This window comes from Pelodiscus sinensis, chromosome 2, assembly GCF_049634645.1.
Source record: "Pelodiscus sinensis isolate JC-2024 chromosome 2, ASM4963464v1, whole genome shotgun sequence".
Classification (NCBI taxonomy): Eukaryota; Metazoa; Chordata; order Testudines; family Trionychidae; genus Pelodiscus; species Pelodiscus sinensis.
In genome coordinates this window covers 751806-767573 of record NC_134712.1, presented here as the reverse complement: position 1 = coordinate 767573, position 15768 = coordinate 751806, and the positions used below count along the sequence as shown (strand labels likewise).

The window sequence follows — 15768 nt, the reverse complement described above, 5'->3', positions numbered from 1 at the left end:
AGCCGGAAAAAAGCGGCGGACATTTTTATTTAAATGCCGCGGGGGATATTTAAATCCCCCGCGGATTTCCCTATTACGACCTCTGAAATTAACATGCCCCTTCCGGAAAAGGGGCCAATGTAGACGAGCCCTTGGTGTTCACACCTCCACATCAGCTGCTAGAAGTGGGCCTCATCCTCCCTGACTGAATTAACCTCATTTTCTCTAGTCTGCATATTTATACCTGCCTCTGGAAATTTCCACTACATGCATCTGACGAAGTGGGTCTTTGCCCATGAAAGCTTATGCTCCAATACATCCGTTAGTCCATAAGGTGCCATAGGACTCCTTGTCTCTCAATTAGACATGTTTGTTTTCCTTGATGGATGGGCACACACAGATGGGGTCACAGGGTTACACAAGCATATGTCAGTATTAAAAAGAGTATGGGTGTGTCCTGATAGTTCTGTTCTTGATTGCAGCTACACAAAAGGTGTGGACATGTGGAGCATCGGCTGTATTCTGGGAGAGATGCTGCTTGGAAAACCTCTTTTCCCTGGAACATCAACAGTGAATCAGATAGAACAGATCTTAAGTGTCATTCCTGCTCCATCCCAGGAAGGTGAGACTTTTCCATTAAATGTAAAAGTATAATAAGAAAAGCCAAAAAGGAGTTTGAAGAACAGCTAGCCAAAAATGCAAAATGTTTAAGTACATCAGAAACAGGAAGCCTGCTATAAACAACCAGTGGGGCCCGTGGGTGATCGAGATGATAAATGAGCCCTCAAAGATGATAGGCTGTGTCTACACTTGCATGAATTTCCGGAACTGCTTAAAACGGAATACTATTCCGTTTTCAGTTTTTCTGGAAAAGGAGCGTCTACATTGGCAGGCTGCTTTTCCGGAAAAGTCCTTTTTCCGGAAAAGCGTCTGTGGCCAATGTAGACGCGCTTTTCCGGAAAAGAGCCCTGATTGCCATTTTCGCGATCAGGGCTTTTTTCTGGAAAAGACTACTGGGCTGTCTACACTGGCCCTTTTCCGGAACAGTGTTCCAAAATAAGGACTTATGCCTGAGTGGGAGCAGAATAGTTTTTCCGGAATAGTGGCTGATTTTGTACAGTAGAGCATTGTTGCTTTTCCGGAAATTCAAGGGCCAGTGTAGACAGCTCGCAGCTTATTCCGGAAAAGCGGCTGATTTTCCGGAATAAGTGGCCCAGTGTAGACACAGCCATAAAGTCATAGGCTGTGTCTACACTGGCATGAATTTCCGGAAATGCTTAAAACAGAATAGTTTTCGTTATAAGTATTTCCGGAAAAAGAGCATCTACATTGGCAGGCTGCTTTTCCAGAAAAGCCCTTTTTCCAGAAAAGCATCTGTGGCCAATGTAGACGCGCTTTTCCGGAAAAGAGCCCCGATCGTCATTTTTGCGATCGGGGCTTTTTTCCGGAAAAGACTACTGGGCTGTCTACACTGGTCCTTTTCCGGAACAGTGTTCCGGAATAAGGACTTATGCCCAAGCGGGAGCAGAATAGTTCTTCCGGAATAGTGGCTGATTTTGTACAGTAGAGCATCGTTGCTTTTCCAGAAATTCAAGGGCCAGTGTAGACAGCTCGCAGCTTATTCTGGAAAAGCGGCTGATTTTCCGGAATAAGTGGCCCAGTGTAGACACAGCCATAGTGTGGAAGAAAACATTGTCCTCACTCTGCGTTAGTAAGCAAAAAGTAGCCAGAGGCAGTTTTATTATGAGCTTCAGTAAGGGAAAAACTGATTCAGACGGGGGAGGGGGGCGGGGCGGGGGGGGGAGCCCTCCCGAAGGCAGATCTTTGAATACAAGCAATTATGAAGCAGTTTATATACTATCTATTAGATATAATAACAATAACAATTAGTCTCCTTCCCATTACAAACACCAATGGCTAACAGTTATTTTAGTTCCACCCAGATGCTCCTTATCTCAAGGTCCCTGCTAGAGTCAGCATTCTATCCTTATCTCCATATGGAGGCGAGAGGAGAAGGCAGCATTTTATTACAGCTCTTGCGTTGTCAAGAATCAGAATTAGCCTTACTCTTGCTCTCTTGCTAACAAGACCAAGATGGCTGCACACAAATTCCCTTATTCCCTTTTTCCTGCTTCCATACTCCCCCCTTTTGTGCTATTAGCACAACTAACTTTCTAAATCTCTATTTCCATTAGGCATTGCATTTCTATTTCCAAATTATAACTGCAATACATATTTAGGCAATACATAAAAGCTATTTCTATTATTACATCTTTTTCAATAAAATATTTCTAAAATAAGCAAAAGCAAGAAAATCATTAATATCCCAATATAATTCTATAATGGGGCTGTTTCATAATCATAGTAACATAATACAATATATCATAATTAGTACACGAGAGATATTTTATAGGCTGTATGAAAAGCATGTTTCTCAATTTGATATGTATTTGGGGGTGCATGCATTTGACCTTGCAGTTCAGAGATTTTCTGGACCTCTGATAAGAGTGAAAGCAGATTTTGGAATCCGTCGTGTACTAAGGTAATCCAATTAAAGGGTATTTGGAATGTAAGGGTTAATTGAATCTAAAAACTAATTAGAGAGGGCAGTACATGCTGATGGTACCCATCCGTAAGCACAGAGTCCAGATCAAAGGGAGAAACCCAAACCACTCCCACAAGTTTCTCCTTGACAATATACAATACTTCGCTTCTTTCACCAAGGTCAGTTCTTAATATCCAGAAATCTCTGGGTTTTGGCGATATCAGCGGAACTGACATTTCTTCTTCTTTCCCGAAACGGTCATGGTTCAGCATTATGCAGGGGAGAGCTTACCAGCACATCACCCTGTAATATTTTGGTTCTTCTGGCAGATACTGAATGTATGGTAATGCTGACAGTGGACAAGGGAGAGGTTATTAGCACTTCACCTTGTACTCATCTCTTATTGTCCACCAGGAGGAAAAGCAGGACCAGAAGGAGAGATAGGCTTATCAGCAGTCGGGGTAGGATCATTTCGAGATGGAGAGGTCTTTTTTGCAGTGGGAAGCATGGGTCTAGACAGGTGGTTAGCAAAACTTGGTAAGGGTCTTTCTAGCATGGGGCTAGAGCCGTCTTTCGCTGATGGACATAAAAGTCTCTATTCTATGAGCTAAAAGCCAGCTGGCTCCTTTGGATCCAAGCTTATTTTCTAGGAATAAAACAGACAATAAAAACAATCCTGCGCGGTTGCTTGGTACCGGCTGTCATAATTATGAGGGTTAGCCAGCAGACTGGGGATTAAGGGGTTAACTACACCTAGCCAGGTGGAGTGACCAATAAGAATGTAGGTGGGACTTTTCAAACTGGAACAAAGGAATTTGGGTTTTTTTCTCTTCTCCCTTTTGTCTCTCAGAGAGTTCTCTGCAGCTACAGAGAGGGACAAGCATGTCTCTCTCTCTCTCCAAGGCACCATTCTTCATTTTCTGTAAGTAGGGTAAAGTTTAGGCAGTTTCGTTAGGTTTTATTGTTTTAAGGATTGGGTATGGGATCTGAGATCTGGCACTGTTTAAAAGATGTTTTGGCTTTTCTTTGTAACTAAGTTCTAGGCCCATGGAGTTCTCCATGGGCTCGTCTACACTGGCCCCTTTTCCGGAAGGGGCATGTTAATTTCAGCTATCGTAGTAGGGAAATCCGCGGGGGATTTAAATATCCCCCGCGGCATTTAAATAAAAATGTCCGCCGCTTTTTTCCGGCTTTTAGAAAAGCCGGAAAAGAGCGTCTACACTGGCCCCGATCCTCCGGAAAAAGCGCCCTTTTCCGGAGGCTCTTATTCCTACTTCGAAGTAGGAATAAGAGCCTCCAGAAAAGGGCGCTTTTTCCGGAGGATCGGGGCCAGTGTAGACGCTCTTTTCCGGCTTTTCTAAAAGCCGGAAAAAAGCGGCGGACATTTTTATTTAAATGCCGCGGGGGATATTTAAATCCCCCGCGGATTTCCCTACTACGATAGCTGAAATTAACATGCCCCTTCCGGAAAAGGGGCCAGTGTAGACGTAGCCCATGAGTATATTTTGTTACCCTGCTATCTAGTCATTATGCTTGCAACAGGAATATTGTTGTAATAATAAAAGTTCTTTCTTTTCTTTTTATTAACCTGGCAGTGGTTAATGGTGTGCCCTGATTTTTGTTTTAGGGGTAAGATTTCCCAAATGATCTTTCCCCTGATTTCTTTATCAATATTTGGGTGGTGGCAGCGGAAGTTTTATTCCCAAGATCTAGGTTTTTAAGATCTTGGGGGGAAGTTTTCTACCAAAGCCTGGTAGATAAGGCTTTGGGGTACACTTGCTGGCCCCCACTTCTGCATTTATCATGCCAGAGTGGGGAAGGAGCCATAACACCGGCCTTATCAAAATGAGGCCCTTTTGGAATGTGGTTGCCAGGACGACCAGGGTCAAGTTAGCTGTTTTGTCTGTGTGAAGGGATCTGTGTATTCTTGGACTTCAAATTTAGGATTTGAGTTGAAAGTTCTTAGCAAGATACCATGGACTGTCTCAGTTTATTCCTATAGTTCCTTTCTCTTGACTTTAGGGTTCTCTTTAACCCGCCAGGTTAAATATAATAGTTTCAGGGTTTTTAATTTACTTTGGAACACCGGTATAGCACCAGCACTATTATAAATGCTATAATCAAAACTCCCCACATAATTTGGCAAACACTATTCAAATCCATCCCCAAGGTATTTTGTCGCCAGTAAAGGCGCTGCCCATGATTATAGACAGGGCTTGCCAAACGGCGGCGAGCCCTGCTCACCAGCCGCATGGTTTGGCACTCTGCGCATGCGCTGACCACGCAGCGCGGCTGTGCCGGCTTGTAATCTACTTGCCAGGGGCGAGTAGATTACACTAATTGTCGAGCCTTGATTATAGATTTGACCTCTACTGCCTGGTTGAGTGCCGCAGAGTGGGTTGGCATGGTCTGCGGTGTTCCTTATCTGTGTGTACCTCAGACAGCCAAACCTGATATGTCTTTGGGCATCGGCCACCAGCTCCTCGATCTCTGCCTGCAGGGCCAGCAGACCCTCTTCTAGGTACTTACTTTCGCCATGCCACACTTCAAAGTAGGAATAAGATCCTCCGGAAAAGGGCTTTTTTTCCGGAGGATCGGGGCCAGTGTAGACGCTCTTTTCCGGCTTTTCTAAAAGCCGGAAAAAAGTGGCGGACATTTTTATTTAAATGCCGCGGGGGATATTTAAATCCCCCGCGGATTTCCCTATTACGATCTCTGAAATTAACATGCCCCTTTTGGAAAAGGGGCCAGTGTAGACGTAGCCCCTGACTACGGTTATCCAGCCAATTATGCACCCACGTTATCGTGGCCCTATCTAAGTTATATTTTCCTAGTTTATCAATAAGAATATCATGCGAGACCGTATCAAATGCCTTACTAAAGTCTAGGTATATGACATCCACTGCTTCTCCCTTATCCACAAGGCTCGTTATCCTATCAAAGAAAGCTATCAGATTAGTTTGGCATGACTTGTTCTTCACAAACCCATGCTGGCTATTCCCTATCTCTTTATTACCTTCCAAGTGTTTGCATATGATTTCCTTAATTACCTGCTCCATTATCTTCCCTGGGACAGACGTTAAACTGACCGGTCTGTAGTTTCCTGGGTTGTTCTTATTCCCCTTTTTATAGATGGGCACAATATTTGCCCTTTTCCAGTCTTCTGGAATCTCCCCTGTCTGCCATGATTTTTCAAAAAATCATAGCTAAAGGCTCAGATACCTCCTCTATCAGCTCCTTGAGTATCCTGGGATGCATTTCATCAGGACCTGGTGACTTGCTGACATCTAACTTTCCTAAGTGATTTTTAACTTGTTCTTTGTGTATCCTATCTTCTAAACTTACCCTCTCTCTGCTTGTATTCACTACGTTAGGCACACCTCCAGACTTCTCGGTGAAGACCGAAACAAAGATGTCATTGAGCAGCTCTGCCATTTCCAAGTTTCCTGTTACTGCTTCTCCCTCCTCACTAAGCAGTGGGCCTACCCTGTCCTTGGTCTTCCTCTTTTAATGTATTTATAAAAGGTCTTCTTGTTTCCCTTTATGCCTGTAGCTAGTTTGATCTCATTTTGTGCCTTTGCCTTTCTAATCTTGCCCCTGCATTCCCGTGTTGCTTGCCTATATTCATCCTTTGTTATTTGTCCTAGTTTCCATTTTTTATATGACTCCTTTTTTATTTTGAGATCATGCAAGATCTCCTTGTTAAGCCAAGCTGGTCTTTTGCCATATTTTCTATCTTTCCTACACAGCGGAATTGTTTGCTTTTGGGCCCTTAACAACATCCCTTTGAAATACTTCCAACTCTCCGCAGTTGTTTTTCCCTTCGGTCTTGCTTCCCATGGGACCTTACCTACAAGTTCTCTGAGCTTATCAAAATCTGCCTTCCTGAAATCCATTACCTCAATTGTGCTGGTCTCCCTTCTAACTTTCCTTAAGATCATGAACTCTATTATTTCATGATCACTGTCCCCTATACTGTCTTCCACTTTCTAGTTCTTAACCAGTTCCTCCCTATTTGTTAAAACCAAATCCAGAACAGCTTCTCCTCTGGTAGCTTTTTCAACCTTCTGAAACAGAAAGTTGTCTCCAATGCAGTCCAGAAACTTATTGGATAGCCTGTGCCCCGCTGTGTTAGTTTCCCAACATACCGTATATACTCGAGTATAAGCCGACCCGAATATAAGCCGAGGCACCTAATTTTACCACAAAGAACTGGGAAAAAATATTGACTCGAGTATAAGCCTAGGGTAGGAAATGAGGCAGCTACTGGTAAATGTAAAAAATGAAGATAGATACCAATAAAATTACATGAATATTTATTTCAAAGAAAAACAATAACCTAGCTCTGTAAGTGGAAAAGGGGGTCAACGAAAACAATATGGTTCTGCAGGCACGGCCACAGCTCAGCCCCCGCCACCCCCGCCCCGCAGCCCCCACGTTCCGGCCCCCTCGCCTGCCAACGAGCCCCCTCTAAACGAGCCAGCGGGGGGGGGGGGGGGTTGTGCGAGACCCGGACCGGGCGTCGATGGGCCAATGAGCCAGCGGGAGGGGGAGGCTGTGCGAGACCCGGGCTGGGCGTCGATGGGCCAGTGAGCCAGCGGGGGGAGCGGGTGCCGGTGCTGGCTGGATTTTGCCACGGGAGGGGAGGGGGAGCAGGGAGCAGCGGCTGGTCCTTGTGCACCTGCCCCAGAATCGGGCCCAAGCTTGTGATCAGGGCTCCCGGGCACTTCCAGAACAGACGCCCACGGTGCGGAGTCGGCTCCTGGCCCAGCTGTTCCCGAGCTCAGCGCTGCACCCGAGCGTCATGGCGAACGGCCCCAAACGCCCTTCCTCCCACGCGGCAAGGGCCCATGGTGCTGGGCAGGCAGGGGCTGGGGGGCCAGGAGAGCCAGGAGGGCAGGGGCTGGGGGGCCGAGGGGGCAGGGACTGGGTGGGCCAGGAGGGCAGGGGCTCAGGGGGACAAGGGGACAGGGGGGCCGGGAGGGCCAGGAGGGCAGGGGCTGGGGGGGACGAGGAGACAGGGGCTGGGGGGGACAAGGGGACGGGGGCTGAGAGGGTCAGGAGGGCAGGGGCTGGGGGGCCGGAGCTCCGGGCTCACGCGTCTAGACCCGGCCGGCGGCAGAGACGCGCTGAGCCCGCCCGCGAGCAGGAGGCTGACTCGAGTATAAGCCGAGGGGGGCATTTTTCAGCACAAAAACTGTGCTGAAAAACTCGGCTTATACTCGAGTATATACGGTATGTCTGGATAGTTGAAGTCCCCCATCACCACCAAATCTTGGGCTTTGGATAGTTTTGTTAATTGTTTAAAAAAGGCCTCATCCACCTCTTCCACCTGGCTAGGTGGCCTGTAGTAGACTCCTAGCATGATATCACCCTCATAAGTGTTGCTGACAGAGATTCCAGGCCCAAACCAATCTGCGATGGTATCTGCTAAGCCCCATTGTTGCCTAATCATTTGCTTGCTAATTCGATTAGCCAGTCTATACCCTCTAGAGCGACGTGGACCACTGGTCTATTATTTCTAGCCTTGGTTCTGAGACAGGGGTCTGTTCGGGGCATGATGCACAATTGGGAGGGTCTATTTTGTCCTTGTGGACCTGGTTGATAATATACAAATGAGGGCAAGGTAGCGATGGCCATTGGTTAACAAAAATTGCCATGCCTCAAGGGTTACCTTTGTTTGGGCTTTAAGTGGTAAGCACCAGTGGGAGTCAGTAGGTCCAACTTCAGTGGCCTGATGTTCGTGTTTAGCTTCTTTCCCACAGTATTCCATACAAACTTTAACACAGAGGACTGTGTATATTTTTGTCCTCATAGTGTTCGTGTTGTTACAATAAGCAAAATAATTATGTATGAATGAGGGGTGGCCCAAGGCTGTGTATTTCCCATCGCTATTAGTGTGTATTTCTTCTATGTATGTGACTTGAAGGCTGGTTGCATTGACTAGAGTCACTGTTTCTCATATGGGGGAACATCATGGTTCTAGGATGTTTTAATTATTAATGGGAACCCATGTAATTCCACGATTCTTGAAGCCTTTTAAGGCGTCAGGCTCCAATGAGTAGCAGGGCAAGTGGCTATTATTGCAATGGTGGGGTTACTAGTTTCTCCATTGTTGTGGGCATTGATGTTGTGGGCATTTTTACTTAAATATGCTGATGTTCCACTTGCCTGTGTTGTTTCATTTACAGCTTTCTTATTATCTTTGTTCAAACCACTTTTATGGTTGGTGTGCAAGTTGCAAAGCTAAATATTTCTTTAGTGTGGCCATTAAAGCAAAGCCAATCCGGTGCGGAGGGGGCTGGTACCCCACTCCCGGTCCTTCTGTTCACGTGGCACACTCTTTGCTTCCTTCCAGTTCATTTTTGTTCACCTGTGGAGATATTGTTAACGTTCTCCTAGCCTAAACAATTACTACACTATTATCTTTTCACTAAATTTTAAAGTTGCCAATTGACTAAGTTTAGAGTTACCAATTGATTGGACCCAATTATTAATTTTGTTTGTTTAAACTTATTCTTCTGCTTTACTCAAAATAATCCTTTCATTAAAAAAACAATTTTCTACACACAAGAACATTTGCAATACGTATCACAATTAAAACACAAAACAACAACAACAAATCACAAATAACATTATGTCATGACAGAGAGAACCATGGTTTTTCTTTTCTTCAGCTGGCACCAGAGCTTTCTGATCTTCTGAAAGACAAAGAAAACATTTCTACCCCCATCGGGGTGGCACATTATACTTTAGAATACTTTTCTTTTATAGATGTTCCTTGTTAATTTTTTTGAACAGCCTGCTGTTACCCAATGGTACGCTTTTATTTTGCACACCAACTTCAGAGGGTTTGAGTGGATTACTTCATTGTTCAATTATTAAGTTAAAGGTGACATGCCTCAATTTCCCTCTTGTACCACAGATCAGTGTGAAGCTATAAAGCTTTTCCTCAGCACAAGGCCAGTTACCATTCCAGCAAGCAAAAAGCTTTTCTTTTCCTGAAAAGAATCATATTCAACTTTACAGGTTTACTTATTAGCACTATGTTAATAATAGGAGCAGCATTACATTTGCAAATAGGTGTTTATGAATATCTTGTTTGTTTTTAGAAAGTTTACTTCAGGGACAGTGGATTTTATATTTCTGTGAAATAGTCAGGCAGTGTGTATTCACATGCAACTTTGGATCTGAAAGCAAGCCAAAAGTGTTATCAACTCAGCCTTGAACAGAGACACCATGAAGTTCCCGAGCTTGGATTCTTAAAATAATTTGTTTTATTACAAAGTAAATTTAACCCTAAGGGTGCAGCTTACAAATTTACAATGTATAGGTTTCATTCTTTTATGCATTTAACCAATTAAGTGTCAATAGAATTCCTTCTTTCCCCTTTGCAGATTTAATAAAGTGTCTGTAGCCAAATGTTTGAATTTGATTGTTTCTTTGCCTGGATTATTAAAAAGGCTACAAGAGAAATAATTTTTAAAGCAGGTTTCCTTCTCATACATTATGACAATTGCTTAATTCCTTCCACTCTCCTACGGAGTCACTTTTCACCTTCACGTACCCTTAATCACTTGCTTTGCCCCTCATATGAAACTTTCCTCATTCCTATTAATTTAACTTTCGAATGACTGTACTACTGCTTTCCTTATTCCTTCTACTTTGCCCATCGAGCTCCAAACCTCTTACCCTCATTTCACATGCTTTTTCCTTCTTATGGCCTTTTTTGATTCTTGCTAAATGGCTTTATTCAAATATTTGCAAAAGCGGCGAGGAGTACTGTGGCACCTTATAGACTAACCGAAGTATTGGAGCAAAAGCTTTCGTGGGCAAAGACCCACTTCGTCAGATGCATGCAGATCCTTGCCACTTTGCAGATTCAGACTAACATGGCTACCCCTCTGATACTTCAAATATTTATTATTGAAGTCAGCTAATAGTAACTTTTAAACTTCTTAGTACAGGGGTTTTCATAACAGCCAAGGTGCAGCAGGGTTGATCTGTGCTGCTGACTCTGGGGTGAATGTGTCTCCTTGTTAGGGCAGATTTAGCTTCAAATTCAATTTCTACTGGTTGACTTTAAGGTGGCTTTTAATTTACCTCCTCCCACACCCTCAAGCCAAATATAATGGCGTGTGAGGGGAAGGTTTTGGCTGTTTATTAATATTTTTTTGTGGACGGCCCCCGCCAGGGCCGGCCTTAAGCCGATTCTGCCGAATCGGGCCCCGCGCCTGAGGGGGCCCTGCATCCGGAAGTCGGTTACTCCCCCTTACCTGTGCATGCTGCCGGCTGCTGCTGCCATGCGCGTGCGTTTGCAGGTGGGCGGAGTGACGCCCGGGCGTGACATGATGTCATCATGGCCCGGGATTTTTAAACTGAAAAGTGCAGGCAGCTCGGACTCGGAGTCCAGCTCCACATTGTAGAAGACAGAAAGTAAGGGAGGGTAAAAACTAGAGGGGAGGGGTAGAGTGGGAGGCGCAGTCAGCTCTCAGCCACCTGCAGCCCGGGGAGTGGCGACTTGCCCTGAGCACATGGAGCCGGAGTGCAGAGCAGCGTCGTGGGGTGCGGTCAAAGCAGGCGGGGTCACGCTTCCCCTGTGGGGCCCCGGGCTGCTTGCAGAGATGGTCCCGGCCTCTGGCTGCCGTCTCTTACTTGAGGGGCCCCAGCACCAGGCTCTGCAGGCTGAGGCCACGCGCAGAACTGGCCACTAGCACGGCCACCACCTGTGGCAGCTTGAGCAGCAGCAGCGTGCTCCAGCCTCCAGTTGGCCAGGCCAGCACCAGCCGCGCCTCCTTTGTGCGTGCTGCCCGTCCCGGTGCAGCCCGTCTCTTCCGCTGGCAGCCGCTGGTCCAGCCTGAGCTCGGCTGGGTGGGGAGGCGGGCTGTGCAAAAACGGGAGCGCTGGGGGAGCGGGGGACACTGGCGGTGGGGAGCCTTGGTTCCCAGCCCGACAGGGATGTGATATGGGGGGGGGGCAGAGGCATAGTGAAGGGAGTGCAGGGGGGGCAATTGCCCCCGGGCGCCACGCTAGGGGGGCACTGGGCCGGGGTGAGAGCGAGCGCACGCTGCGCAGGCTCACCTGGCATGGGTGGCGAGTTATATGGCCGTCCCCCCCTGGCCCCGGGCTGTCCCTACCGTGCGCAGCGTTCAGTCGGCTCCCCCTTGCCTGCGCACACTGCGCAGCGTTTCCAGATGACTGGGGAGATGCCCGGGCATGACGTAACGTCATGGCCCGGGACTTTAAAAGTGTTCAGTGCCGCGTTGTGCCAGCCTAGCTTCCAGTTCAGAGTCCAGGGACTTTTGGGCGCAGACTCTGGCCCTGCAAGTAGAAGGCAGAAGGTATGGTAGGGCAGGGCACGGGAAAAACTAGGGGGAAGGGGTGGGAGAGGAAGGGGCTTGTGTAGAGGAGAGGGGGGAGGGAAGAGGTGGAGCTTGGGCGGAGATGGAGGGGAGAGGGAAGATACAAATGCCAGAGGGCCAAGTGCAGACGATGAGGAAAAGGGCAGGAGGGGAGGTGTCAATGTGAGGGGGGACAGGGTGATGCTGGGAGAGAAGAGGAGAGGGGAAGGGCATTAGGGTCTGGAGGGGAGGGGGATGGCTCGGAGAAGGCTTGAAAGGAGGGGTGGGTATGAGAAAGGTGGGGATTGAGCAAGTCATGTGAGGGCACAGGGGCATGAGGGGAATGGGGCAGAGACTGGTGAGTGGGTGGGCATCAGGAAAAAAGAGGGCAAAGGGGGCAGGAGCAGTGAGGGAAGAGGATCCCTGCTGATCCTCTCCTAAGGCTTTCAATTAGCCAAGGGATTGTAGGTCGCAGGCATCCACCGCCGTCTCCTATTCTGTAAAGTATACCCCTTTTGTGTATGGGACCTTTCTATCTATCTTTTTTCTGGGATAGATAGATAGGTGGGTTCATTGCAGTTGCTTGTTGTCGTGTAACTTAAACTTTCAAATACATGGTTTGGCCCTAAACCTTGTCTGGCCTGATTTGTGATTCTCAGTCCAGCAGTGATAGATAGGTAACACCAGGTCGAATTTGGCTTCTGTGGGGGGATAGGCTTTGATTAATTGCTTAGGCTCCACAGCAATTGCTTACCTAAGTCGTCTTTTTTTTTTTTGTTCAACAAAAAAAATTCTGGGGGCCCGCCAAAACGGTTCGAATTGGGCCCCGCACTTCCTAAAGCCAGGCCTGGCCCCCACTCGTGTGTTGTGAAACTCCACGAGGCATAAGGGATCGGTCGGTAAAGGCTTCCCCAGCCGACTGGTCCCCTTCTAGACTACCGTGCTGTGCCGGATAAGCTGATCGTCGACACAGCATGGCGGCTATGTTTATTTTAATGAAGCGGGGATTATTTAAATCCCCGCTTCTTTGCCTGTGCCAGGTAGCCTAATCTACATGTCTGTCGCCAGAGGCATGTAGTCTAGACATACCCAGAGAGGAGTAGAGGGGGTAATGTTGTGCCAAATTCCCCCCAAGCTTGGGAGAGGCAGTGCAGTTGGTACGGGCGCACTGGCTGAGAAATCCTTTCCTCTCACTCCTAGTGCATTCTTTTGGCACAGAGGCGCTGCTGTTTGTAAGTTACATTTCTCACTGTAGGGAGGATTTTTGCTTTTCTGAGCTTCAGTCTCATCCCTCAGGGCTTTAATTTCTTTCTCTTTTAGTGCAAGGGTTTTTAGCAATGTTATTACTATTTCCTAGGTATTTTCCACTTTTTTTTTCCAGTTCCCCACTTGATCAAATCCTTCTCTGCCAATCTGTCAAATGCTTACAGATCCTTGGACCATGATGCACATACATGTAGTACGCAGGAGTGCCTTTCGGTTGTGTGGGGGTATGTTTAGACTGACCACCCCCCATCTTAGTCACCATGGGGAGTATAGCGTAGTGTGTACTCCCTGTTCATTCAGCGGCTTATAAGGAAACTAACTCTACACACTCCAAAGAAGGGGTCTGCTGGGTCTAGAGTGTCAGACCTTATCAGCAGCTCATGAAATAAGGGATGTCGTCATTCTCTCACATATCCGCTGGGTCTCGAGGTTCGGCTGACCCCCCCTTGCTTTCAGAACCCCCTCGTAAGAGAGCCCTGGTGCGGCTGGAATCAGCTTACTTCTCAGAGACCTGGGCAGCGACATTCACACTCCACTCATTACATTCATGTTCATCATGTTTTTTCAAAGGCACCTTTTTTTTTTTTTTTTCAGTTTTCTACATTTTCCACATTGAGATGCATCTCTTTCTATGGACCTCGTCCATATTTGGGGCGGCAACCAACACTGTTCCCCGCAGGGGTGGCAAACAACACGTTTCCCCCCAGAACCACAGCAGTTCCTCAGGGCTGCATAAACCTCAGGTGCCTTATGTCCGGACGCAATACAACTTTCTTCCTGTACTCGGGGTGGCACCACCAATAACCACAACAACTAACTCTACTTGGGGGCTGCAAAACAAACTCCCTAGAACCACTTTGCATCTGACCTTGTTGCAGATTCAAGAAGTTCGGATGGTGAAGCAGACGACCCCATGGGCAGTCCTCCTCCACACCACAGTAGAGATTTCAAAAGGTCTTTTACCTCTCATTTGGCTCCCTGGGAGTGAAGGGGGATGGTCCACAGCCACTGTTGCTGTCTTCAATCGGGCGTTGCCATCCGAGTCATGGCACCAAATTGTGGAACAAAACATTGTCCTCACTCTGCGTTTGTAAGCAACAAGTAGCCAGAGGCAGTTTTATTACGAGCTGCAGCAAGGGAAAAACTGATTCGGGAGGGGGGGGAACCTCCCCCCCCCCCCCCCGAGGCAGATCTTCAAATACAAGCAATTATGAAGCAGTTTATATACTGTCCATTAGATATAATAACAATATCAATTAGTCTCCTTCCCATTACGAATACCAATGGCTAACAGTTATTTTAGTTCCACCCAGATGCTCCTTATCTCAAGATCCCTGCCAGAGTCAGCATTCTATCCTTATCTCCGTATGAAGGCGAGAGGCAAAGGCAGTGTCTTATCACAGCTCTCCCGTTGTCAAGAGTCAGAATTAGCCTTACTCTCTTGCTAACAAGACCAGAATGGCTGCACATAAATTCCCTTATTCCCTTTTTCCTGCCTCCACAATAGCATTGAAGCTAAGTGAAGTCTCTGCTTCTGTCTTCACAGCTGAATATATTGAGGAGATTCCCAAACTTGAGCCATTCTTTTTAGGTGACAAATGTGAGGAATTGTCGTAGATTGAGGTGTCATTAGGGGAGGTTTTAGAACAAATTGATAAACTTAACAATAACAAGTCACCGGGACCAGATGGCATTCACCCAAGAGTTCTGAAAGATCTCAAATGGGAAATTGCGGAACTATTAACTGTGTTTTGTAACCTACCCTTTAAATCAGCTTCAGCACCTAATGACTGGAAGATAGCTAACACGATGCCAATATTTAAAAAGGGCTTTTTGTCGCCATTGCAGAGCAGCTGAAGGGTCAGGCGGTCTCAGTGCAGAGGATCTCCTCATGGATCACATCCTGTATCAGGGAGTGCTATGGGCTGGCTGGGGTTTCAGCCCCTCCCCTCATGGCCCACTCTACTAGAACCCAGGCCGCTTTTGTGGCCCGGGTACCCATCCTGGCCATCTGTAGGGCTGCCACGTTGTCTTCAGTTCATACCTTTTCCAACCATTATGCTCTGGGGCACCAGGCAAGGGAGGATGCTGCCCTGAGTAGGGCTGTCCTTCTTTCCGTTAAAGCTTAGAACTCCAATCCCTCCTCCTGGGGGTGCTGCTTCGGAGTAACCCACATGGAATGGATATGAGCAAGCACTCGAAGAAGAAAGAACGGTTACTTACCTTGTAACTGTTGTTCTTTGAGATTTGTTGCTCATGTCCATTCCAAATCCCACCCGCCTCCCCTTCTTCAGAGTAGTCCAGTAAGAAGGAACTAAGGGAGTGGAGGGCCAGCAGGGGTATATATTGACCGGCTTCACTCCAGGGGGCTCCCCTGCTGGCCCAATGGGTGCAGCTAAGGGAAATATTTCCAATGATGTGTGCAAGCTGTGTGCACACACCTACATGGAATGGACATGAGTAACACATTTCGAAGAACAACAGTTACAAGGTAAGTAACCATTCTTTTTCACCTTAGGAGACTAAGGGGGGATATGATAGAGGTCTATAAAATCATGGTTGGTATGGAAAAAGTAAATAATGAAAAGTTATTTACTTGTTCCAGTAATATAAGAACTAGGGGTCACCAAATGAAAT

The 15768-nt window shown here is 47.0% G+C and overlaps 1 protein-coding gene across 4 annotated transcripts in view; it reads left to right on the top strand.

Annotated features, from left to right (window-relative positions):
- The window catches only part of MAPK15 (mitogen-activated protein kinase 15), a 113104-nt gene that overhangs the window by 32572 nt on the left and 64764 nt on the right, over window positions 1–15768 (top strand). For all 4 annotated transcript variants that reach the window (XR_012901151.1, XM_075919909.1, XM_075919908.1 and 1 more), the window contains one exon: window positions 462–601. Coding sequence is in view for 3 of the 4 variants with exons in the window: in XM_075919909.1 (XP_075776024.1) it covers window positions 462–601 (140 nt within the window). In the remaining variant the exon portion in view is untranslated. The remainder of the gene's footprint in view (window positions 1–461; window positions 602–15768) is intronic.